We start from the raw sequence: 26,334 nt of genomic DNA on the forward strand, positions 1-26,334 counted from the left end.
TTGTGCTGAACATAATTCGATTTCCATTCTAAATCAATAAATAACGATTTAACATCCCGTATTTATTGCAAATAATGAAAGAAAGCGAATCCCAAGACATTACATCATCTGCTGCAAGCCAAGCTGCACACAGGGTATCATTCAGTCTATCAGCAGCCAACTGTTGCCCACCCAACTCTTACATGCGGCTTCAAAGAATTTACTGTTGCTAGCCCATCCTCCAGTTGTTTAAACAATTAGGCAAAATAACTTATACAATATGAGACGAAAAAGAAAAGAAAATAAACATTTAAATTTGCATTTGCTTTTTTTTTATTTAATTTTGTTTTATTTGCTTGCTTTTGTTGATTTCAATGTTAAAGAGCAATTCTTGTTGTTGTAACTATTGTGTAATGTTTATATGATAAATTTAATGCTAGCTTTAATTTTTTATAACTTCATGCGGTAATATTTAATATTTGTATAAGTATTATAATTTTAAATCATCATTAATATTATTTTCATTGTAATCAGTACTGCAAAAATTGATAGATCGCTTCATATGCTCAATTATACATAGATATATTTATATATGTATATATATATATCGGTTTAGCAACTCGATTTATTAGTTTCCATTCAACAAACTCATGGATCGTATATGTATATGTAACTACATTTGTATATATATATATATATATATATATATATAATATGTAATTATATATATAGTGTGTGTATAGATTAAGTTTATGCAATATGAACTAAACGCTACATCTTGCCAAACGAAATGGTTGAACTACTCGTGTTTACCCTTTCTTATCTCTTGCCTTGTGGGCTATGCTATGCAAGTCGACGCAACTTGCAGATTATATATTTTTTTGAGATACATAAATGTTTTTGCTCTTCAATTTCAATATTATATTTATAAATGTATAATTCATAAATTTTAATTTCAAGGGTGGGCGTTCTTTTTATTTATAAGTTAATTTTGTTTTGAATTCCTCTCATTATATATATATATATATCTATTTATATATGTATGTATGTACGTTTAAGGTTTTGGGGAAGAAAAACTAAATTGCCGCATTATCAGATGTCCTCAGTGATATATAGCATATATATATATATATATATAAATTTATATGTATGTATGTATAGCATTAATAAGCGTTACCATTTGAATTCGCTCCCGCAACATAACGAAAAACTTAATAACAAAATTTGGATTTAATTATTTCAATAATTATTCTCTAAAGCGAAGATTCAAACTTATAACTAAATAAATCATAATATTATTTAGTGGAAAATGAAGGCAACTCAAATTCCCATTTCTTGTTTGCTCTTTTTGTGAAAAAACAGTTAATTTTGGTTTCTTGCAATTTATGCGCTTTACTAATTAATTTATTTAATAGCATTTTAATTGTTGGCCTTTGCAATATGTGTTACTGTATGTATCAATGTGTGTGTGTTTGTGTTTGTGAGGGGGTACGCGAGGAGTTTCACGTGTGTGTGTGGGCAGAGGGGACCACGAGTGTATGTGTGCGCGTGTGTGTGTGTGGTTTCTAACAACAGGCTGCACTGCACGCAAAAGTGAGCCAGTGTCTCCTTTTGATAAGCAAATTTGAGAGTATTACAAAATATATATATATACATACATAAATTTATATATATATATATATATATGATATATCGAAATTTAGCCAATTATGTTGTGTAGAAGAAGGGAAAGAGAGAGAAATAGAAAAATTGCGTGAACGATTGAATTGATTGTTGGTGTTTGCTTCAGTTGCTGTTGCTGCTATCCGGTTGCTGCTGCAGTGTTTCACAGTTACTATAATCATCTAAAGATAAATATAACTATATAGACGTTGCATATGTATGCATGTGTATGTGTGTGTAGAACGTGTGTGTGTGTGTGTAGAACGTTTCTTAACACGCCTTTAGTTAATATTAGCTCTTCATGTTTCTAATTTGTTGTTCTCTTTAAGACAGATGGAAGGACATGCTGCCCTCGTTGGCAGCCACTTTCAGCTTCTGCCGCATCACTTCGCGACTCGAGTAGTCGGGCAACTTGAGATAGTTGACACAGGTCATCACAGATGGTAGATAATCATTGGGATTCTGGTTCCCGTCCAAGGTCTTGCGCACAATGGTCAGCGGCGGTGTCAGCGACTTGAAGCCACCAGTTGGCAGACGTGGCGATCCGGTAACAAATTGAAGGAACGCACGCTGCTCATCACGATTGTACGAGACGAGAATCTCGTACAGAAATTGTATGGCCTGAGATTCCTGATGGAAGCCATGATCGGTGCGGCAGCTATCCTGCAGCATTTTGAGATCCCAGCTCTGATGCTGTTCGCTGCCAGACCCGCAAAACACGCACTCCAGCTCCTCCGGATAAAACATGCGCAGTCGTTGTATGGGAAATATAGAATCAAAGCCTGCAAAGAAACCACAATTCGAATATAAGCAAACGGCTGAGTGGATGACTCAAATGCATTACGTACCCTCGCGCAGCGCCTCGAACTGTTTCTGCACGCCTTCGACAAGGAACCAGTAGGTGACCAGTGAGATGTATTGATGCAAGTTGTGCACGGTTACGGGCGTGTCGCGTCCGCCGCGGCAGAGCTCAATGTTGGCATGTCCGGGTAATACGAAATCTAGTCCCAAATCCGCAATAGGACAGCCATCCAAATCCAGTTGTTCCATCTGCCCAAGGTAAATTGTTATTAAATTGCGTTATAATTGAGTTCCATTAAAGCTTACCTTCTCTTTCTTCTCCATAGCATCTAGATTGGCATCCATTTGGATATCCTCGCGCTGTCGCACCACATCCTGCAGACGCACCAATGTGCTTTGCACCTCGGGTGCGACACGCTTCAAATCGGCTAGTCCAATTGATAGCTCCTCGTTGATCAACCAGCGATAGAAGGGCAGCGAGAATGGCAAATCGAGCTACAAGTGGTAAGCGAAGCAAATCGTTTATAAAATTGTATATAATGGAGAATCAGGAGGATGGTTTGGGTGCTCCAACATTATATCACGAAACACTTACCATGCGACTGTCCATTACGGCCTTGGCCATAAACTTGCCCAGGAATTTAAACTTGGACTTGGCCTTGGTCATCTGTGGCAGCTTGGAGGATTTGCCCAGAGGCATAGGAAACAGGCCGTGTGCGGCGTGGACGTAGCTAACAGTGGATCCCGTTTGAACGGTGGCTGTTGTAGCAGTGACTGTTCCGGCTGCTGTGGTTGTCGTTATAGTCTGTTCTTCCAGCACTTGGGGGGAATTGTTGGCGCCACCTTCAGCGGCTGCCATATCACTAAACTGCTGTGCAATAATCATGTTTAAAGCGTTGTCATTCGAGCTGGAGGAGCTGTGCTCCGCCAGCGCCTGGGCCTGGGCCTGGGCTTGAGCCTGTGCCTGTGCCTGCTGGTTGCGCAGCGCATTGCTGCGACTGTTGCTGCGGGTCAGATGCGTGTTCGTTGGTTGTGTGACGGCAGCCGTCACGACAGTGGACATTGTAACCACCTCGCTATTGGACTCCACTGTGTCCTCAATGTGCACCACAGCGTTGCTGGACTTGACCACGTCTGCAATATTGGATGAATTTTGGCGATAGCTATCGCTGCCATTCCACAGACCAAGATCCGTGCGCTGCAGCTCCGCAGATACCAGGGCATAGAACTCTAGCGTGGGTCCCAGTCCGGTGCCCACCTAAAAGGCAGACATTACAAGGATTAGACGATTCATTGCAGATTGATGCTAAGCCGCACAACAAACCTCATTCTCATATTGAATCTCCAGCAGAGCCTTGGAGTTACCAAAGTCCTGGAGTATGTGCTCGGCCTGCTTGAGCAGTTCGGCACGTGAGATGGCTCGCTTGCGTCTATCAAGACGTGGCGCCACACGTTCCGATGACTCGGCCGAGTTCAGGTCCGGTGTGGTGTCCAACAGGCGCTGCAGTGCCCGATCCCGATCAAAGCTAGTGGCATAGAACAGCAAGTGACGCGTCTCGAAGGGGAAGAGGAAGGGGCAGGCCATGCCAATCTGAGGCAACCATTGTGGCAGATTGCCCGTCATGATGACCAGCGGATCCTGCAGCTGACGATTCGCCTTGGCCGTAATCTTTGGATGCACAAACTCAGTATTGGCAATGATATTCTGGCGCACCACGCAGCCATAGAGATACTCCCAGTGTCGATTCAGAGCGTAAATGACACGCAGCATACACAAAGCATCCAGCGAGGCATCCTGCACGGTCACCACATCAGCGGGCAGGCTGCTGCACAGGTATGGCTTCAATGGTGACACCACCGGCGGGGCAATGCCCTCGTGCCACAGTTCGGTCTTCTTGCGCATAAATTTGCTGCTGGATTTGTGGGATTTCTTGCCGCCAGTACTGGAGCTGGCCGCCGAATTAGACGAGCTGGAGGTGGAGCACGAGGTGGCGAGCACAAGTGTTCCACTGGACGTAGCATGGCTGGTGCTGCTGCCGCTGCTGTTGCTGTGTGTCAGATTTTGCTTGTGGACCTGACTGCTGCTGCTACTGCTGCAGGAGCTGTTTGGCCCAGATCCGCCAGCGAGTTCCTCCTCGACGGGGCGATAGAAGATGGTGTGCTGCTGCACCCAAATGCTGCTATTGCCTACAGATGGATTAGATAGATTAGCACTCGCTTAAAGGACTCTTTCTAGTTCCACTTACCTAGCAGCATCTCGGACTCGTTGTCCGTCTCGTGCTGCTCGTTGACTAGCGGAGAGAACTGCTTCACCGCCTGGTAGACGGTCATATTGTAGGGCAGCACATGCTCCCCGATGAGGAATTGCAGCTTGTGCTTGAAGCCAGACTGGGTCATCACCACAGCGGCCACATTGTCATCCATATCCTCCTCGCTGTCATCATCGGAATCGGCGCGTATTCCGCCATAGCCGCGCACTACCAAATACCGCTCGATGGCCTGGACCATGGCTAGAGGATCGATCTTGACGGTGCCGCCCTTCCACTGGCGCAGATTGGTGCACAGCGGATGACGCTGCAGATTGCACTGGAGATAGCAGAAGCAGAGGAGATCATAAGTAAAAGCTGGCGGGAATTGCCTTGGGGGCTTTTCAGATCGACTTACCTTCAATTGATGGGTGTTAAAGAAACGTAGAGCGCTCTGGTTGGTGCGTCCGCCGGGTCCGGCTTGGAAATCGTGCACCTTGACGGGAAATTGTTCGAGCTGTGTAACGCAGCCATTCAGCTTGGCCACGAAGGCGCCAAAGGCGAGCGGTTCTATCGCCGGCAGCTGGCCCACATTCTGGAGAAGTGGCTCCAACGGCAATCCGGCAAAGACGTGCATAAAGCTACGCAGACGAGCGTCGCGCTCCACAAGACCTGTTTCGCTGGTCATGTAGTTGAGCATGGCCTTGATTAAGCCAGAATGGTTCACCTCAAACGGTGATATGTCGCTCTCCAGCAGGATGGTCTTCAGTTCAAGGAGCGCATCCAGGCAGTCGTGGTAGCTGCCGTTCAACTTGAGCAGAATGCTCGATAAACGTTCCAGGACGGTGGTGCTGGCCAGCGATGTGGTTGAAGCGGCCACTGCTGCGCCACTTGAACCGGCATTTGCTCCTGCTCCTGCTCCACCACTGGCGCCCTCACTCTCGCGGGCTTTGCTACGCCGTGCTTCCTGCTCCGTATAGCGTTTGACGAAATCGATGGCCTGCTCTCGCACCCATTGGCGTGCGCGTTCCCGATTGGCAGCCGCCATCAGATTGGCATGCGAGATGCTCTTGCTGATGCTGGCAGCCACGGCGGCGGCGTTCATACTGCCGCCAGTAGCGCTGCCCGAATAGGAAAGTCCAGAGGAGGAGCCGCATGCGCCTCCAGCCGAGGAGCCGCTGCTGTTGGTGGTGTTGCTGCCATCTTTGGACAGTCCGTGATGCGATGCGGATTGCTGTTGCTGCTGCTGTGAATTGTGCGCCATCTGGCGTCCCCAGCGTGCCGGATTGAGCGAGGACAGAAATGAGGATTTGGTAGAGGAGCTGCCTCCATTATTCGTATTGCCGGCGCTGAAGCGCGACTTGGAATTGCCCGAGCCGCTGTTCGAGCCCGATCCTGTGCTGGGCGTGTTGCGGCCACCTGCGTTGCTGCCCAGACCTGTACGAATCATAGAGATGGGATGGATTAGTAATGAGTGAGGACAGAGTATATACAAAACGTGGACACTTACTCGTCGCACGGCTGAGCAGCTCGTGCATGGCCGAGCTGGCCGAATTGGTGGCAACAGCTGCCGTTGCGGCATCCTCTTGCCTGGACTTGGCCCGTCCGCTGCTCTGGGATTTGCGCTTGGGCGGCGCCTTGCGCTTCAGCATATCCGTCATCTTGTGTTGCAGTGCCGAGGAGGACGAGTTAATATTGTTGTTATTGGCGCTGTTGCTGCTGCTGCTATTGGTGTTAGCTGCTGCCGCACTGGTCGAGGCAACAGCCACGCCCATGTGCTGTGGCTGCTGCTGTGCTGTCTGCTGCTGGTAGCTGGCGCCGCCTGCCGAATTGTTGAAGATAATCTGTGCGGGCGTGAGCTGTTGCTGCTGGCTATTGGGCAGTAGCTCGAGCGGTGCAGCTGGCTGCTGGAAATTCAGATACTGTCGTGGATCGGCGGTTGCTGTGGCAGCCACGAAGAAGGCAGCAGGAGCCGGCGCTGCAGCGGCCGTGACGGAGGCAACGCCAGAGGACGAGCAAGGCGCAGAGCTGCTATAGTTGTAGCTGGCTCCAGTGCCATCCATTCCAGCAGCAACAGTTGCTGCTTGCTGATGTTGCTGCTGCTGCTGCTGCTGTTGCTTGGACACTGTGTTGGCGCTGGCGGTGAGCGCGTTCATGGCATGCGAGAAGCTCTTCACACTGTACGATTGGTGCTTGGAGCTGCTGGGCGTGGCATTGGCGCTGCTGGATCCGCCTCCAGTCGAGCCTGAGCCCACGCTCACACTGTCCATGAAGAAGGGATTCACCTGCAGGCTGTTCGCCGATGCGGGCGCACTCTGCGATCCGCCTGCATTGGTCGTGGGCGTGGCAGCGGTGCTCAACGGCTTGGGTGAAGGATTGGCGCAAATGGGATTGCTGGGATCGGTCAACTGGGTGAATTGATAGATGACGCCCTCGCGGCGGAAATGCGTGCCAAAGACATCCGGCAGCTGACGCATCAGAATCTCGGCCATCTGCAAAGCGCCGACCACAATGCGCAGATCGTTGCTGCCCAGCATGCCGGCAATGTGGCTGGACACCAGCTGATACTTGAGCACCTGCCTCAGGAGCTCGGGCGTCGCATAGTAGACCATGCGCAGCAAGGCGCGCAGGCACTTGTAGCGCACGTTGGGTCCGGCCGAGGAGCTGTACACCTCGTACAGCACGTTGAAGATGTGCTTGATGAAGTCGGCAGCCAGGCCGCGCTCCTCCTTCAGGCAGGCGATGCGAGCATCCAGCGAGGGGCGACGCTTCGCCAAATGCGACGAGGAGTTGCTGCTCGTATTGTTGTTGTTGTTGTTAGCAGCAGCAGCTGCTGCTGCCGTGGATGTGGTGGCCGCACCACTTGTGCTCAAGTCCTGGCCGGCTGCAACTGCTGCGGCGGCTGCTGCTGCCGCTGCAGCGGGTGCCACATAATTGGGATTCAGTTTCCGCTGCACGGGTCTGGTGGTGCCCGTATCCTCGTTGATCTGCTGCATGGCATGGAAGTCCACTGTGTAGGTACGTCCCAGTGTGCTCAGACTGATCTCGTCCTCGCTGCTCTGATGGGCCGCCTCAATCAGGCGGGAGTCAATTGTGGAATAGTTGTGCCAAGCGCCACGATCGTCGCGCCATTGCCACTGCACCTGATCCTGGGTATTGAGCGTGGGTCGATCCAGCAGAGCGTCCACGGCAAAGATGCCATCCAGCGGCAGGCGTGGCATCAGCTCGCCAATCAGACAGGTCAGCTCCAGCAGCTCCAAAGGCGGACGTGTCACGAGCTCCACGTGAGTAGCACTGGCCGCCGCCGGCTCAGCGTTGCCGGTGAGCAGATAGAGCAAGGTGGCGGCTATATCGTTGCGCAACAGCGATATGGCGAGGTCCGGACAGGCGGCACACATCAGGCTGAGCATGCGCACCACATTGGTGAAGGTGCCCGTGTTGAGTATGGGCGGCGTCACCACCAGCAGCTGCTGGCAATTCTTGAGGAGATCGGGACTGGCAATCTGTTGCAATCGCTTGCCATCGTGTGGGAAACTCTCGACCAGGCGCCAGAAAGCGGTGCACACGCTGTCCACGCACTTCTTGTCCTGCTGCGACAGCAGGCGTGCCAGCTGGGGCAAGCTCTCGGAGACGAAGTGGAACTCCTCGGCATGCATGTTCTGGCAGCAGTTGGCGGTGATCGAGAGGGCAGCGCGTTGGGCCACGATCGAGAAAAAGTCCAGGTAGGTGAGGCAGGCGCTGATGCCATTCGCCTGCAGTATGGCCTTGTTGTGGCGACGCGACAATATCTCTAGTGCAGTCAGACTCTGTTCAGCTACATCCATGCACTGGATGACCTGTAGCTTCTCCAGGAACACGGGCACTGCGTCGACGACAGTTCCAGCGGAGCGAGGCAGTGCCTCCAGCATGTAGGCCAGGGCCCGACAGGCGTTGTTCATGATATCAAAATTGTGCTCCATACGCAGCAGATGGATGAGGGCAGGCACCACTTGCTTGACAGGGAAGCCGGCCAGGGTATCCTCGTTGCCCATGACCAGCATTTGGCACATCTCGATGGCCGCCTGCAGCTGTTGGGATTCATCGTGCGACTGCAGACCCTGCAGCAGCTGATTTGCCTTCGAGGTGCTGCTGTTGCCAATGGTCCGGTGCAGTATGTGTGTCATCCGCGGCCCCAATGCTCCAAACAGATGCGGCGGCAGGCCTCGTGCCTCGAGCAAAGCTTGGAGGCGTCCCACCTCGCTGTCATCGCTCTCCGAGTCAGCGGCAGCTGCTGCGGCAGCAGCGGCCGCGGCAGCAGCATTCACAGCGGCAGCGGCGCCGGTTGTGGCTGATGATCCGGCACCTGTTGCACCCGTTGCTGCTGACTGCACAGCATTGGCAGTAGCAGCAGTTGTTGCTGCAGCTGCAGCTGTTGTGGTTACATTGTTGCTGCTGCCGCTGGCCGAGGCACTGTTGCCGCTGCCGCCGCTAGCGTTGCTGCTGTTGGCGCCCACTGCGCTGCTAACGTTAACGTTGACTGCAGAGTCTCCACGTGCGGCACTCAATGCGGCTGCTACAATGCTGAGGTTGGCCGAGTTAGATCCTATTTCAGAAAACGGAATAGGGAGAGAGAGAGAGAGACAAAAGAAATACAATTAATTAATAAAGTTGAACTTTTTCAGTTATTGCTGCTCTTAGGAATAACTAATACATTTAAATACAGTTAGAGTGACAGATAGTTTTACAGACAAACGAAAATGTTAGCATTAACAGTGCTGTTCAGCTTTGTATTAACAGTGTTGGCAAATAATAAGTCAAATAAAACTGCTAAACGAGTCACCCTGTGTGCTGAGTGTGCGGAGTTGTAAAAGGAAATTATAAAAATAAAAATAAAGTATAAGGATGAATGTTTGTATGCATATATGAATGCGTGTGTTTGGGTATGTGAGTTAAATGCGTGTATGTGTGTAAATGTGTGGGTGGGTGTATGCGTGGTGCTAGTGGTGTTATATAGCTCATTTTTTACCTGACGTCAGTTGCTGTCCACCTGCATGCGGCGGTCCATTTGGCGCTTGTTGTTGCTGTTGTGCCATCAAACTATATGTTAAAGCATCCGAAGCTGCTAAATTGAATTGGTGTTTTTTTTTCGTTTTTTTTTTTTTTTTTAAGAAGAGCGCACGAGCGAGAGAAAGAGAGAAATGCAAAGAGTAATTAGAATGCTTTCTTTGATTTTAGTTCGTTGTAGATTTCAGGTGGGGTGGGGGCAACGGCAGACACCGCGAGCAAAGCGACGCGCACGACGGCAGCAGAGTGGAGCGGTCTAAGAGGGACTTAAGGGGCGAGAGATGTATGAGGATCATGTATCATGTATATGTGTGAAGGATGTGTACAAATAAAATCGATGATTAATCGCAAATGAAAAAACTTTCGATATATGAACAGCACAGCTATCGACGCCTGAGCACAGCACGGATATATCGAGTATAAAAAGCTGCTGATATCGGGCTATTTTTCGACTTGGTGCAGTTATATAAGATTTATTGACCCAACACCAGTTGATATATATATTTATATATATGTACCATGACAAATCCGAACCCTGACCAAGCATATATGTATATACAAAACGGACCACGCCTGCTCTGCCTAAAGCCTAACACTAAAATTGTACATTAAGTGGTGCTTGCGTGCGTATGTGTGTGGACTAACGGTAAGAAAAAAAAAAAAAAAAAAATAGAACGATAGAACAAGAGTCGAGAACTGATTCAAGCAAATGTGATACTGATTCGATTGATATTTATGATGGTCGCAATTAACGTCCCGCTTTGCTGGCTGATCCTCCACTTTTGCCTCCTTCTCTCCACACACACTCCGCCAAGCTCTCCTCCACATGGGCACGACTTACCACTGCTGTGCGTTGCTTTCGGTTGCTGCTGCAAATGTTGTTGGTGCTGCTGATTGTGATTACTGCGGTAGCTGAACAGAAAGCCAGGCTGGACAATTGTTGCACGTTGTTGTTGCTGCTGTTGGTGCTGTTGCTGCTGCAGCGCCTGTTGATGCAGTTGCTGCTGTTGTTGCTGTAGGGTCACGTGTTGTTGCTGCTGCTGTTGTTGTTGGCGCACCGCAACCACCACCGTGTTACCGGCCAATTGCTGATGGTATTGATATTGATTGGGCGGCTGTTGTTGCTGAAGTGTAGCGGCAGCAGCAGCAGTGCCGGGAGCAACAACAACAGCTGTTGCTGCTGTTAATTGATGTTGCTGCAGATGATGTTGCTGCTGTTGCTGGCCGGCTGCTGCTGCTGAACTCACACAGGAACCCGTTTTGCCACGAGAACTGCGACGCAGTGAAGAATGTTGCTGCTGTACGTAGCCCGTATGCTGCTGTTGCTGTTGTGTTGGTGGCGGCACAAATGTTGCTGCTGCGTAACGTGGCTGCTGCTGGTAAATAATAGACGGTGGTGCTGCACGTGCTTGTTGCGACCCTGTGGAGTTATAGTGATGCGGTTGTTGTTGTTGTTGTGGTTGGGGGTGTTGCTGCTGCTGCAGATTAAGCACTGCAACAGCAGCGGACGAACTGTGATAATAATGCGGCTGCTGACGTTGCTGCTGCTGCTGATGATGGTGTTGCTGTTGCTGATGGTGTTGTGGGTGTTGCTGATGATGATGTTGCTGCTGTGCGGCTGCTGTGAAATATGTTGCCGTTTGAAAATGTGTTGCTGGCGCAGTGGGCGTCACAAAGGAAGACAAATGAGCACCAGCAAACTGATGCGCGGGCAGCAGCTGTTGCGGGTGTGACACCGACTGTTGCTGCTGCTGTTGCTGTTGCGTTGTATACGGCTGCATGTGTGGGACTCCCGCTGCTGCTGCTGCTTGTGCTTGCGTTTGGGGTTGGGGTTGGGGTTGGGTTTGAGGTTGTTGTGGTTGCGTAGCCAGCACACTGTAATCAACAATGCCAACAGCACCAGCAGCAGCGACAGCGGCGCTTGTGCTGCGTGTGGCACGTGCCGCCGCCCCGTGAGCCCCAATCTGTTGGCCAGGGGGGGCGGCACGCTGATACCCGGACGTTGTTGTTGTTGTTGTAGTGCCTGTTGCTGCTGCTGCAGCGGCTGTTGTTGTTGCTGGTATTGATGAATATGTTGCCAGCGTGTTTTTGTTTTGCTTGTTGCTGCTGTTGTTGTTGTTGTGACTTGCTGTTGTTGTCGTTGTTGCTGCTGCTGCTGCTGTTGTTGTTGTGGATTTGTTGCTGTTGCTGCGTTTTGAGTGTGGCGCACCTTTTGTAGTTGTTGCTGCTGTTGCTGTTGCAGTAGCTGTAGTATGTATTGTTGTTGCGGTTGGACGGCAAGTAGAGAGGGGGGGTAGAGTAGTGGGAAACAACAGTTAAACAGCTTTGTTTTTGTTTTTTTTTTTTTTTGTTATTTTATTTATTTATTTATTTATTTTTTTGCTTGCAGCTACTCTACTACGTTAGTTGTTGTTGCTTTTGGGTAATGGTAAAATGCAGAGGCTTAGGGATAAGGGGGATAGCACTTGGCTGTTGTGAGGGGTGGTAGTGTTGTACTAGAGAGCGGGACGTGGGTCGCTGCTGACAATGATGATGTTGCTGCTGCTGCTGTTGCTGCGGTTGTTGCTGCTGAAGCTGCTGATGTTGTTGTGGCTGTGGCTGCGGCTGTGGCTGCTTCTGCTTCTGCTGCTGCTGTTGCTGCTGTGAGTGACTGTTGCTGCTCGGCACTAAACTATCTTTATGTTGCTGTTGTTGTTGTTGTACGTATATTTGTGTTCGACGCACACGCACACACATACACACGCACGCAAGCTTGAGAGAGACTACAGCAACATGTTGCTGTTTCTAGTGTAGCTGTTGTGCTGTTGTTGCTTAGCTGCTGCTGCTGCTGCTCCTGCTGTCATTGTTGTTGCCCCCATCGTATTCGTTGTTGCTGCACTTTTGTTGTTGCTGCTGCTAATAGTTGTCGTTGTTGTTGTTGTGGCTGCTGCTGCTTCTGCTGCTACTTGAAACCTCTCTGTTTTGCTCTCTCTCTCTCTCTCTCTCTCTCTTTCTCTCACTGTCTCTTTCCCAATCTCTCTCTTTCCTTCACTCATTTGCTTTCTGTTTTGCTCACGGCGCAATGACGCCTCTGCTTGCGCATATGTGTGTTAATTATATATGATATATGCTCAAGATATATAATATATAATTTAGTTTGCTTGCACAATAACAACAACATCATCATCATCATCATCATCAACAACACAAGGCATCAGCAATGAAATATGCTACATATATATGATCTATCGCATATATTTATATACATACATATTTATATTTATATAGTTAAATTATTTATATAAATATTTATGATCTGGCATTAACACAATCGTATTAATAAATAAAATTAAAATATGTTTGCAGCAACAGCAACGTGCAAAATGAAATATTGAAACAGACTTTTGGAGTTTTACAACACTGCTGGCACAACAGTGCATTGTAAAATATAAATTTAAAAACATAGAATAATAATAGTTTGTGTACACACTGGCCACATACTAAATCAAAACAGTTGACAATATGCAAGACTTTTCCATACATAAATGTAATAAGAGTAGATAATAAAATAAATATGTAAAAGAAATTGATGGGCGTATTTTCATTGGAATGTGAGATATATCGAATGCATGAGTGAAATTGAATATTAATTGGCGCTTGAATGAATAGATATACATAGATACATATGTACATTAACATATGTACCACCTGCTTTCTGATAATTAGATGGCACAGCACACAGGGACTTGTAGAAGGGCGGGTGGGATGATATGGGCGTGGTTATGAATTGGTTGCAGAAACATAACAGGCCTTAGTCCAATAATTGTATAACTAAATAAATGACTGTATTTTTAATATATAACCTTCGCTCTTGAAGAGGGCATTCGCAATTCGTCAAGCAGAATTTTTGTAAGTAATTGAATCCGTTGCACTTTATTGAAATTGTTAAGTCAGATTCCAATTGGAGATCTGCTTAGAAGCATGCCAAAGTTTCGGGACACACGCACTATATTTTTATAACTTAATACTTTTATATGACATGCACCCTATTTTGTTATTCTACTCTTGTTTTTCCACAAATTCTTTAAGTGTTTTTCGTTCTAAACAGCGCGACGTTAATAATGCGACTGACTTTTGCCAAAGTGCGTTGGCATTACGAACAAACACACATATACATATATGCATTCTATATGTATATACACATATAGAATTTTATCAACAAAACAATTATTGTTCATGTGTGTCTGTCTGTGTGTGTGTGTATATAATAGACTGCATGACGCTGCGTAAAAGGCAATTGTACAAGAAAATGTTTCGTTTCTTGATAAGAAATTCGCGCACTTAACAAAAAAGTAACGAACAGAAATAAGTAAATTAAATTCCCGTTGGTTTTATTCCTCTCTGGGTGTGGTTACACTGGTCCATTTGTTAATTTAATGTGCAAAATTACAAGAGTTAAGAGAGCATTCTCTAGTTAAAGGAAAGCACCAAATGAGTAAAGAAAATATTACTAATTATTTATGTACAGCAAATCAACAATGCAAGCGATTTTATAAAGTTATTCAAGGAGCACAAATTATCTACACAAAATAATTTTTCTTTAAATATTAGTTAAATATGTTTAGAATATCACAGACTGGAATTTACCAACAATACCGAAGGTATATTTTACACAAACTGATGTTGACAACTTCAATTTCAATTTCTTCAATAAATGTCAAGTTTTGCTCTTTATACATGGTTGCACTAATCGACAATTTGTTATCGATAACTGAGTTCAGCTCTGCCAATCTATCAAATGAATTAACGTTGGCAATCAAATTTAAAAATACTTACATATTATTATTAATAAAATTGAAATTTTTACTAGCTAACCCTAATGTTATTACTATAGCTCTTTTTCATTAATTACTATATATTTTTTACATTTATATATTCTTTAATATTGCCGTAAATTCCAGTCTAGATATTCTATTCACCCAAATCAGTTAAATCACAAATGCTAATTCGACTGATTTATAGTTTTAGCACATATCTAACCTTAAGAAAACTTAATTCAAAACAAATGTCAACTATCAATTATTATTTGTATATTACACTGTGTATAGCTATGCTAGATAAGTATTGTAGTAAATAAAGGAAAATGCAACTCACCACCAAGTTCACCAATAATATGCTCAGCGAATTCACCCTCTGAGAGATCGTCTTCCTCTTCGTCGAAATCCTCCTCAAGATCGTCGTCTTCCTCGTCGTCCACGTCCTCCTCTTCGCTGAGTTCGTCCTCTTCGGCAACGATCTGGGCGTCTTCCTCGTATGATGAGTCCGCTGAGTTGACTATTTCGTAGAAACCCACCTCCTCCTCTTCGGCTTCCACTTCCTCTTCTTGGTCTTGATCTTCGTCGTCTTCCTGATCCTGTTCTTGTTCGTCCAGCTCCTCGGCGGAGTTGTTGCCGCCGGCGGCCTCAAATAGCCCGTTCGCACCACCGTCAATAGCGGCGGCGGCGGCAGCGGTGTCCTCTTCCTCGTTGACGTCTATGTTGTTGGCCTCCGCCTCGGCCTCTAGATGCTGTTGCTGGTCCTCCAAGTTACCGCAAATGTTCTCGTTCTGCTCCAACTGCTCGTCCTCCTTGCTTGGAATCGTATCCGCTGTCCCGTCAATTCTGGCGAGCAGTTGTTGCTGATAGTTGCGTAAACTCTTTCGGTACTTGATGTACTTGTTGCTGGTATTGGTCTTCTTGTCCAGACGCTTAACAGCGACGTTATTGTTGTTATGGTGGTGGCCGGAGTCCTGGCGGGCAGCGTCAATGGCTGCTGCCGCTGCTATAACCGCCGAGCTGCTGGCCTGCAGCCGTGCGTTTGCTGTCTCCGGGAATTTACCTAGCGAATCCTCCTGCTCCGGTTGCTGTTGTGGTGCAGGTGCTGCAGGTGCTGCCGTGGGCTTGCCACGCGTGTGACTCACTTTGCGTGTCTTGCGGTAGTAGTTGAGCAAGTTGCTGCCACTAGTGCTGCTGTTGCCACCACTTGTGCTGCGCGCCCCTGCTCGACCAGCTGCCCCACGCTGTGGCGTCACACCAATCACGTGCTGACAGTTGCTATTGGTATAGCTATTGGTGTTGCTGCTGCTGTGACGTGCGGCGGCCGCGCTGCTGGTGCTTGGCAGCTCCTCGGGCGTGAGAGTCTTGGAGCGTGTGCGCTGGGCCACACAATCGCCGCCGGATGTCAAGCGCGGTGTGTGCTGCAATTGAGTGTCGTCCGTTGCAGTTGCCCCTCCAGCCGACGAGGCGCCTTCACTGATAGCTGCAGCGGCTGATTGTAGTGACTGCTGCACACGACGCTTCTTCAACGGTGAATTTAGCTCCACGTATTGGTCCCCGCCGGGCGCAGCTGTAAAGGACATGATGTCAACCGAAAACTTTAGTAAAGCCTGTGCGTGTAATTTTTCTTTTTATAGGAATTGTAACTAAAAGTCGAGGGGTTGGCTGGTTTTATAGTAATGGTAGGGGTACAAAACTTGCTTATAAATTTTATGATTCGAGTAACCAAAAAAAATTTTTTGGCAAAATTGTTTTTAGCTTCTAGTTTATATTATTTTTTATTTTTTGAAGGGTGTGGCGCTGCTGCTGTTGATGACCTTTACAATTTAGACGAACAAAAGTATAATGCTCTATAGTTTTTAGTACCGGAATCAACAAAGCAAATGTAATACTTTTTTTTTACTAAATTTATTTGTCACTCACTTTCTCGTACCTTCTGCTTGATTTGAACACTCAACACTGAAACTAACCCTATGCGAGTTGTCAAAAATAGATTACTTTGCGATATATGCATAAATATCGATATTCTATAATAGTGATCGCAATTAATTATAAATCAGTCTTGCAGTCGACACCTTAAATATTTTCTGCAGCTATCGATATTCTATATCAATTAATAATTTGAAATATTTGGTGTACATATATCGAAGAAACAAATGATAATTGAATCATCTTATTAATATCGCTCAGTAATTAAGTGTTGTTCTATAATCGAAATATTTTCCTTTTAGCTAATTTACTTACATGAACGTTGCTGGTTGTGGTTACTGATGTGGTTGTTGTTGTTAATCTGTTGTTGATGATGCTGGCGCTTTCGACTGCCTGGCGACAAGGATGAATCGTTGGCGTTTACGTTGTTTGACGATGTGTTGGTGTTGGACGCAACACGTGTGGAGGTGATCACACTGCTATGTTCTGCAGAGCGTCGATTAACTTCGGTTCCTGTGGATTTCCTGTTAATCTTGCTGTTCCCGCTGGTTGTTGTTGTTGTTGCTGCTGCTACAATTGCTGTAAGGCTACGACTCTTACTGCGCGAACGACGACCGAAGGATGCGGCAGAAGGAGCAGCAGCAGCAGCTATTGTTGTCGTGGATGTCGCTGTTGTTGCTGAATTGCGTTTCTTGTTGTTATTGCTTTTGTTGTTGTTATTATTGTGACTGTTATAATTGTTGCAGCGCCGTTGTGTATTGCCGGTGGCAGCTATTGTTGCTGTTGTTGTACTACCGTCGTGCTGCCCCTCCGTCAATGCAGAGAGCGTTTGACTTTTAACGGACTCGGCCATAGACGACACTTAACCGCACTGGCATCGAACACACTTAACATGCCAGCTTCACGGATAATTGTTTGCAATTATAAATTGGTCTCTTAATTCTAAATTCTTGTCCTAAATAATAAATAAAGTCAACCGCACGTTTATTTCCTGGCGTTGTTGTTCCTTTAATGTGGGCCCCAAAGACAGCAGAGCCTTGGCGATAGACCTATATTATTAATTGGTTTTTACACACAGTTTCCGAGTTTATTGGACTTGGTTTGGTTTTCTATTAACTTAGTTGCTGAGTGCACGCTGCGTATTTCGTACTTATTGCAAGCAGCGGAGAGTTTTGTGCTGTAAAAAATAATAGAGCACAAAAGTTGTTTAGTGAGCTTGAATGTTTTATTTTATTTTTGATAGTATTATTATTTCTTGACGTTTGCCGTCGTTTACATCAAATTGACAGCAAGGCGAATATTGGCAATCGATAAATTTGTTAAGTTAGTTGTACATCAACAGCCACAACTTAGCAACGTAATAAAATAAAACAGAACAAAATATAATAAATGACGTCGCAACCGAATACAATTCGAAATTAGTAAAAGAAACACTGAGCACTGACCTAATGACTATTGGGGTGAAGAATGAATGTAAAGTAAAAAGATCAGTGAAAGCAAAATAGGAAGTGCACAGAGGGTAGTCTGTGTGCGTAAAGTAAGGCTGAACAAAGAACCGGTCGCTGTCGCTGAGGATTGTAGCAGATTTGGTGCCCCTTTCAGACAGGTACTCGCATGTATGCAGAATAAAGGAAAAGCCAGCAGACATGAAAATTGATAAGCAGCAGCACACTAGAGAAAACACCACCATCAAAACACATATATAAATATACCCACACGCGCACTCACTCACTCGCTCGCTCGCACACAAGCAATTGAGCACATTTCAACAACATATGTGCGCAGTAAACACATACAGATATGTTAATAAATTAACAGCTGTTTGCAGCAGCAGCAGTCACCAACACGTGCATATGCCCTATAGAAAGAGAGCGAGAGCGAGCGCGCAGATGTTAGCAAGCAACTTGTTTTGAGTGGAATTCGTCTATATTGCACTCAACTCATATACACACAGAGATAGAGCTTACATAAAGTGAGCGCGCACATGCTGTGCTGTTAATCAGCTGTTCTCGGCCGTTTTGTTTATGTTTTGGTTTTCGTAAGCAGCGCTACGCTGTGCTGTTGGCTGACTGCCCCTTCTTCCTATGTATGTGCGAGCGAGCGAGCAACGAGTTGGAACTCGTTGTATGTGTGTATGAGAGTGTGTTCGTTGGGAGTGTGTGTGTGTGACTTGTCATGCTTGTTTCGTCGCTGCGAGAACGCAATGCACGATCCCGCATTTATATATACACGTATACAGTCTCATACATGCATAGATACGTATGAAAATACAATAAGCACACGCGACGAACAAAAGATAAAAAGCAAAACAAGCAAAAGGCAATTGTAGCAGCAACGCAGCACAGCGAAACGTGTTGGCGGCAACGGCAACGTCGCCCTTTGCAACGCAGGCAGCGAGTTCACATCGTCTTGTCTACACTATACAAAATAAGTGCGTAGTTTGTGTGTGCGCCCTCATATTAATTTGTCAGCTACTCAAATCTGACACGAAAACCAGCAAAACCAACCGTCAATCACAGTAAAACGAATTGAGTTCAAGGCCATTTTAAATGAAACCAGCAAAACACTGCCGACATGAAAATGTGTTTGAATTTGATTTTTTTCGCTAGTTTTGTCTATCATGCTGCCACAAGTTTTTCACACAAAAAAAAAAAAAATTTTAATAAATAAATACATAAACAATACAAAAAAAAAAAAAAAAATGTGCGAGGCCGCAAATGGTAGTGTCGTATATACTGTATATACATGTACGTAAGTATGTATATATATGCGTGCAAGAGTGAGCATTTTCCTCGCGTGTGGCAGCTCCAACATATGGCATGTGGTTTGTTTGTCAATGCTTTATCAGCAATTGAAAAATAAAAGGGCCTCGACTTGTACATACATACATACATATATATTATTATATATAGATACAAAGTTATAGCTAAACAAGTTATTAAATAAGAACCACTTTAAAGGAATAAATTCATTTTGTAACTTAATGTCTTAAATTTCATCATTTTTGTTTTACAATGTGAGACGCTGTAACGAGCTTTCCCTGTACAGAACTATATGTATGTATTATTGTCTACTTCCTCGAAACCCTGTCCATCGCAGATACCTTTCGCCCACCCTTCTGGCAAACATAATGCTGATAAGAATATTTGTATGTTTCCACTCCGCCCAACCATTAACTGCTACCCCTTACAATTGTGCGTATTGCTTGTAACTTATTTGTATATATGTATATATACCCACACATGTATTTATATGCTATATATGTATGTATATGCTGTAAACTCAGTCGAGCATATGACGACGCTACATAACGGACTGCAAACAGTGTTGCCCATCAAGTTTTCTAATTTTTTTTTTTTTTTTTTTTTTCATTTTCATTTTGTGTTTCTTCACTGGTTTTCTATTTTCTATTACGAAACTGCTTTTGTGGCCTACGCACAGCTGAGCAGCAAATGTGCGAGTGAGAGCACACTAGGAAAGTGGGGTGTGTATTATGTTTATGTGTGTGTGCAGCAGCGCTTTCTACAGGGTAGAGTGGGGGACTATCAAAGGGCCCGTCGTCACTGTGGCAACTTAACCGTAAAGCAAGTTGCATTGGAAATTTTTCGTGTCGCGTTGCGACGCAGTTAAAGCCAAGCTACTAAACGAAAAGAACGCAATAAAGCACTCTAGCATGCGTATGTGTATGTGGCAGCCCTGGTGGGCTAAGCGCATGCAACAATTAAACAGAAACCTTGCCACTGTTATTGTTTCGCTTGCCTTGCAATATAATGTCTGCAACAAGAGCCGATTCAGGTCTTCATAAAGTTCCAATAACAACAGTACGGTCAAGAATATATAAAACAAAATACTTGTTGCTAATCGCGGTAGAAAATGTAGCTGCAAACAAACACATTCACATACAAACGTACATACGTCATTGATGGGCATTTATATACATATACCAAGTGTTATATACGAATGTGCTATATAAGCCACTTGAATATACGAGCAAGCCTATATACTGTTATACACACACAAAGAGAGCGAGTAAATATAATAGACAACACACATATTTGCTGCACTTTAATAGCATCGAAATGAAAATACAGATTGTTAAAATAGTTTCTCAAATTCAGAGCAAGTTTTAACTTAATGACTATTTCCCTTATTTATTTTTCCTTTAAATTTGTTGTGCTTCCTTTGCTGACGACTGTCGATTTCCAGTATAAATACAAAAGGGAACAGAAGCAGCGACATCAACGTTGTTGCTTACCTCGGCTTGTGCATGAAAGAGAACGCACGAGGGGCAAACACATGACGACGATACACTAACACAGACTCACACAGCCCCAATATTTCTCTCTCACACATACACGCACGGTCTTATAGTCGAGGGTATGTATACGTGTGTACGTAACGCAAGCAAACCGTAGGCAAAAATTACTTGAAATAAACGAATGCAGCAACAAGCATTTCAATAAAAATGTTGCATCGTAATATTTAATGAATGTACTTTTTAATTATATAAATATTTACTGCACCTTTGCTTTACATTATGTACTTGGTCACACACAGGTATGTAGAAAAAATACGTTTCTACGAACCATTTTACAGCTGTGCACGCACTGAAAGCCAACTCACGACTGACAGCAGCGACGTCAATGGCGACCCCGTGTGAACGAAATGAAACGAAACGAGAGAGCGAGCGAATGAGCGAAAAATGAGTGAGAGTGATTCAGACGAGAATCCATTTTAAGACCCACACAATCACACAAAATGTACGTTAAATTTAATATTCTTTGTATACAGTATTGTATATAGAATTGTTAATCAAGTCGAACAAATGCAATCAATATAAATGCCAATTTAATATCAATATCTAATTTAAATAGATGAGACAAATAACTGGTTTAGTTGAGTCACAGCTGGCGACAAAGACACTCAGAGACCCGTTAAGCAGGTCACTCAACCCTTGCCGCTAACTGGCAATGAGGTCAACAAACCGACTCAGTAGCTGCACTAACCTACTTTTTATTTATTTTTATTTACAAAAACAAAATTAACTGCCGCTTTAAAACATTGCTTAACATCTACTAAATGGAATAAAATTTAACAGATAAAGAACCGCTTAGTTCTAAAATGAAATTCCAATTCACTCAAAATGGCTGCGGGCAAAGAGAGCGAAAGAGTGAGAGCGAGCGCATGAAAGTCTAGGAGCGCACTCTGATGTATTCGGGGGTTGAATGTGTACTCGTTGCTCGCTGGAATTATTTTTTTCTTTTACCTGTGATTGCCCTGTTGGAGTGAGATTAATATTGACCTGATCAGCTGATCAAGAGAATGATGTGTATGTATGCGTTCGTGTTTGGGTTTAACTCTTGGGTTACACAAACAGCTGTTTATTACATACATGCACATTTATATATTTGTTAATATATTAACGTATAGTTTGTGAGCAATCCTCTAATAAGGTGTCCGAAAACTGACCTGACAGTCGACACGCAGGGGCACCAAAATAGTTCTATTTTTTTTTAAAACTCCATACATATAACAGCCACGTAGGGCACTTCTAGCAGCCAGACAGAGGCTGATATAAATAACAGCCACTTGTTTATTTTAAGATAGATAACATTTCAATTTGATTTTCTTTCGTTGAATAAGACACAATCGTACCCAAAATGGCTGTTGACCTGTGTGCGAATCGCTGTGAGCACGATTTTGAGCGACCCACGCTGCGCAGTCGACGTCGCTGCTGGCCTACTTGAAAAGCTACTCACCTGCAAATGCAGTGTGCTAGAGAAACAACAACAGCGTGCCTTAAATGCAACTAGCTGGCAATCGCGAGTGAGCAAACAGATGAGGTTGTAAAACCAGTAACAAAAAACACAATAAATATGCAAACAAACAAACAGCAATGTATACCACATACATGTATACAAACACATATGAAACAGGCAATGCAACAGCTCAAAAGAGCGAGAGCTCAGTCAGCGTCAGCGTTGCCGTCGCCATCGCTGCACAACGGAAAAGAGGCCACGGCCTGCACAGCCGTCGCTGCCAAATTGGGGCGAGCAGCAAAGAGAGCATAAATAAAGAAAACAAAGTAAAACAACAAACTCAAAAGAAACAAAAAAAAAAACTTTCGCTTATCGATGATATTCTTGCCCATTTGCATATCGATATTTAGCGCACGCACATATGCATATCGATATCATTTTATTTCGCTTCACTTTAATCATTAAATTTAAACACAAACTGCTGGCAGAATGGAATGTAAAACCACATTGCTGCGAATGTCCAGTTGCAGGCAGATGCAACGTTCACTATCTATGCCGATCATAATTTCCTCATTGGGCAACTGGAGTGCATTGAAGAATGCAGATGCCTTGCGTGTATCCACGGAGCACGAGATTTCCGGCTCACTAGTCTCTGCCCCAGCACCCGACTGTCCTTGATCGGGCTTGTGCAGTAGCAGGCGACTGAAACGTGTTGTTATGGTGGCCATTTCAGATTCGGCTACCAGATTTAGTTCGCCGGCTGTGCTGCCATGGAATATAAGACTGGGCGATATGTTTTTTAACTTATCAATCAGACTGCGCAGCAGTCGAAGCGATGGAACGCCGAGCACAATCTGAGTGTTGGGCACTTTGGGCAGCATAAACGAGGGCCAATCGCTGGCCGGGATCACAGTCACGGGCACGTCGTGCACCACCTCACGCGGCTCAGAGGAATTGGGTGACACCACAGATGCTATTACCGAGATGCAGGGAAATTGTATTTGCTTTAGATTCAGCTTACAGCTGTGGACGCTGCTGCTGGAGCCGGACCGCAGGACAGCAAGAGACCGACTGAGATGCATTGCGGACATGACCAGCACGATGAACTCCTGTTCTGGCCGTGCTGGCGTCATTTGGTACTCTGGAAAATAGTCTTTGGACGCTATGCTGACCCACACAAGCGGCGATGAGGTCGAGCAATGCTCCTCGTTCACAATGAAATGCATTCGCTCCTGTGCCACTATCATGACGCAATCCTTGGCCAGCTTGGCCAACGTGGCGGCAATCGCCTGAAACTCGCGCATGTAGAGCACGTCCAGCATCTTGGCACGGAACTTCATGGCATTCAGAGACCAGTTGCTGAAGGATGCGACGACGACGCGCAACACGAAAAAAAAGAACAAGAAAAAGAAAAGAAAAATCAAACGCTGGCTGTCAAAAAAAAAAAAGGTAGAGAAGCAGCACAAAGAAGAATTGCAAAACTACACCAGAAAGTAAGGTGAAATTCGTATACCCTACAGCCTATTAACCAAATTAATATTTTGTAGACTAAATTTTTACAAAATTTATATTCATTCATATTGTCATAGTTATAGATTTTTCCGTTTATTTCATTTTACAATGGAAGACTTGAAGGAAAGTTACAAACACGATCTGTAAACGAATATACATATAAACATGCGCTAATGGAACAAAAAACTGAAATAATTGCCATGATCAGCCTTTAGTGAAACTAGAAAAATAAGTGAAATGTAAAACATGTGAGAAAACTCGTCGGGAGCGCCCAACTAGGAGAGTGCTACTCCAATTTCTAAAGGCATAGACTCAGCCCGTCGCCATGATCAAGAATATATATAATAAATGGGCTCTACCATGTCTACTTCTGCCTGTTACATACATTTTAACAAAACCATTATACCTCAATATCCCATTTTCAATGGGTTCGGGGTATAAAAGAGAAGACAAATGCGGAACGTGACAGACTCGCAACTCGAGACGACTCCAGGAATAGGACAGAGCACTGGGCCTGCCAGCCGAGTTCAATGTACAAAGGCGCACTTATACACAAATAAATCTATATACATACACACATACACACATATGCACGGCTAGCAAAGTCAGCCAGGCGAAGTGCAGACAAAGCGCAAAGCAAGTTCGAGTTGTGTTTTGGGTTTTTGAGGGGGCGAAACAGCGTGGAAAGAGTAAAGCAAATGAAACACACACACACAGAACTCTCTCACACACTCGTTCGCTATACACACAAAGCCGCCGACAAAACACACACTCACACAAACAACAGGATTTTGTTTTTATTCGCTGCACTGGAAAAAAGGAAGGCGTCTACATGGCCCAACTGGCTGCAAGTGGAAGTGTATTAAAGGACGGTAGCTGCTGCTCACTCTCGACAACGGAAATCAAATTATGTATATGTAACCCGTAGGCGTCGACGACACAATCTGGCGGTCAATTCACTGCTCTGGCGTGCGTTGGGGTCAAAATATTTTCCTTTGCAGTTCAATCAACTTTCAAGGTTGAATTCTGCCAGGTTGTCTGCGTTACCACACGGGTAATACAATTATACTGGCATTCTAGCGGCTGGTGCTACCAGCGTTAATTACATTCGATGTCCGAAAGTTCAGTAATCGATAATTTTAAGCAAACAAACAAACATTAAAATGTGACCTTGATTCTTGTTGCTTAGCGGCTGTCGCTTGAGCAGTTTCCCATTGTCCCTAACTTCTCAGTGACGTCACACACGACGCTTATGAATTCTATAAGCCTTTGTAAATATATTCAAATGGCGATCATATTCCGGCTGCTGTGGAGCATTACTTGCAAAAATTGAGCACGAGTTGCCAATCACCAGAACAAACCTTCAGCGCAGCTCAATGCAATGTGACCATAAAAGCTAAACAAATAGATAATATGTACATATATTTATTTACTTATGTATACATATATGTGCATATGAATGTACAAACAGAAAAACACACGCGCACCACAATGCACACTGAAAGCCATATAAAAAGCTGACAAGAGGCCAAAATTAAATACAAATAAAATACGGTGCGCATGAAATTCACCGTGACTGCATTGAGGGAGGCGAACACACAGACACAGGCATACACAGACGAACACACACACTCTTGGACTCTGAGCATAAATAAAAGAGAAAGTAAAAAACTTAAGATGCTGCGCATCAGTCCGAAAAAAAATGATGCATGCTTATTGTATATTAATAAATACACATATCATTTTTAAAATAGAATTAAACAAATCACTTTATATACACGCACACACTCTTAAAAAGGCAGTAACGCACACATATTTGCATTTGGTAGGACACGCAGCAACAATGCTGTGCTGATCAGCGTTGCCAGCCAAGTGCAGAAGAACCTTGGCAACCATATATTTCCCATTTCCGATTAATAACTTCTCAGCTTATAAAGAACATTTAAAATTGGCCTAATGTACCTCCAATCATTATTTGTGGATCAGGCTCGAGAATTTTCTTTACACTTAAAGCCAATGTAAAAATCAATATCGTTTTTGTTCGCTTTACCTCTGGCAAAACTTTATCGCTGCACACTCCGTAACACTAGAATTGCGTGGTTTTTCGCATATTGTCATGCATAGGTTAACAAAATGTATTATTAAGTACTTGTTGCAATCAATAAATGCACACGAAAAGAATCAAATTTTGTCTAAAAAGCTATCAAAAAATGCAAATGGTCGACATTTTGTTTTCTGTCTGACAGGCCACTCGCTGCTGCTGCTGCTGATTCGACGAAATACACAAATGTGTGTATGCATATAGCTGTGAGTGTATGCGCGTGTATATATGCGTGTGTGTCTCGTTTGGCTGACCAGCGGAGCCTTAGCAGCTATATACGTTCGGCACTTGCCACAATCTAAATATTGCTTTACATAACTTTGTTGAGTTAAGTGTAACGCAGAGATATTACACTTACCTTTTTGCTAATTGTTTATAATAATTTGCACAATTTTCACAGTTACTAATATTTCAACACGTAACTAAACTCCGACTCCGACACTGCCGTCAACAGCACAGGTCACACTGTTCTCCAAAACAGTGTTACCAAAAACCGTAAAACAAAAATC

General features: G+C 44.8%; 2 protein-coding genes and 1 long non-coding RNA gene across 11 annotated transcripts; 1 reads left to right on the plus strand and 2 right to left on the minus strand.

The window, feature by feature from the left end:
- Positions 1-1,190: 1,190 nt before the first annotated feature.
- On the minus strand, positions 1,191-26,321 carry ctrip (E3 ubiquitin-protein ligase ctrip). 8 transcript variants are annotated; one of them, XM_018018076.2, is made up of 13 exons: positions 26,184-26,321; positions 16,769-17,630; positions 14,865-16,094; positions 10,573-11,151; positions 9,694-9,786; positions 6,199-9,270; positions 5,107-6,125; positions 4,689-5,028; positions 3,767-4,629; positions 3,038-3,700; positions 2,749-2,937; positions 2,490-2,691; positions 1,191-2,423 (listed from the first exon to the last, which is right to left on the minus strand). In XM_018018076.2, exons 2-13 carry the CDS (start codon positions 17,304-17,306, stop codon positions 1,966-1,968), a joined length of 9,246 nt encoding a protein of 3,081 aa, XP_017873565.1. In that variant the 5' UTR covers positions 17,307-17,630; positions 26,184-26,321; the 3' UTR covers positions 1,191-1,965. The 8 variants fall into 8 exon arrangements, with proteins under 8 accessions (XP_017873565.1, XP_017873564.1, XP_089320567.1 ...); XM_018018075.2 differs by having other exon boundaries at positions 9,694-9,789; XM_089464441.1 differs by having other exon boundaries at positions 10,573-11,976.
- On the plus strand, positions 17,626-22,588 carry LOC149270453 (uncharacterized). The gene is made up of 3 exons (XR_016269233.1): positions 17,626-20,482; positions 20,660-21,213; positions 21,328-22,588. It is a non-coding gene; the product is annotated as an uncharacterized LOC149270453 (long non-coding RNA).
- Hus1-like (Hus1-like checkpoint clamp component) lies at positions 22,582-26,321 on the minus strand. 2 transcript variants are annotated; one of them, XM_089464601.1, is made up of 2 exons: positions 26,184-26,321; positions 22,582-23,571 (listed from the first exon to the last, which is right to left on the minus strand). In XM_089464601.1, exon 2 carries the CDS (start codon positions 23,550-23,552, stop codon positions 22,680-22,682), a length of 873 nt encoding a protein of 290 aa, XP_089320727.1. In that variant the 5' UTR covers positions 23,553-23,571; positions 26,184-26,321; the 3' UTR covers positions 22,582-22,679. The 2 variants fall into 2 exon arrangements, with proteins under 2 accessions (XP_089320727.1, XP_017873578.1); XM_018018089.2 differs by lacking the exon at positions 26,184-26,321 and adding an exon at positions 25,775-26,148.
- Positions 26,322-26,334: the final 13 nt, after the last annotated feature.

This window comes from Drosophila arizonae, chromosome 2 (genome assembly GCF_054131065.1).
Source record: "Drosophila arizonae isolate 15081-1271.41 chromosome 2, UAZ_ARI_1.0, whole genome shotgun sequence".
Taxonomy (NCBI): Eukaryota; Metazoa; Arthropoda; class Insecta; order Diptera; family Drosophilidae; genus Drosophila; species Drosophila arizonae.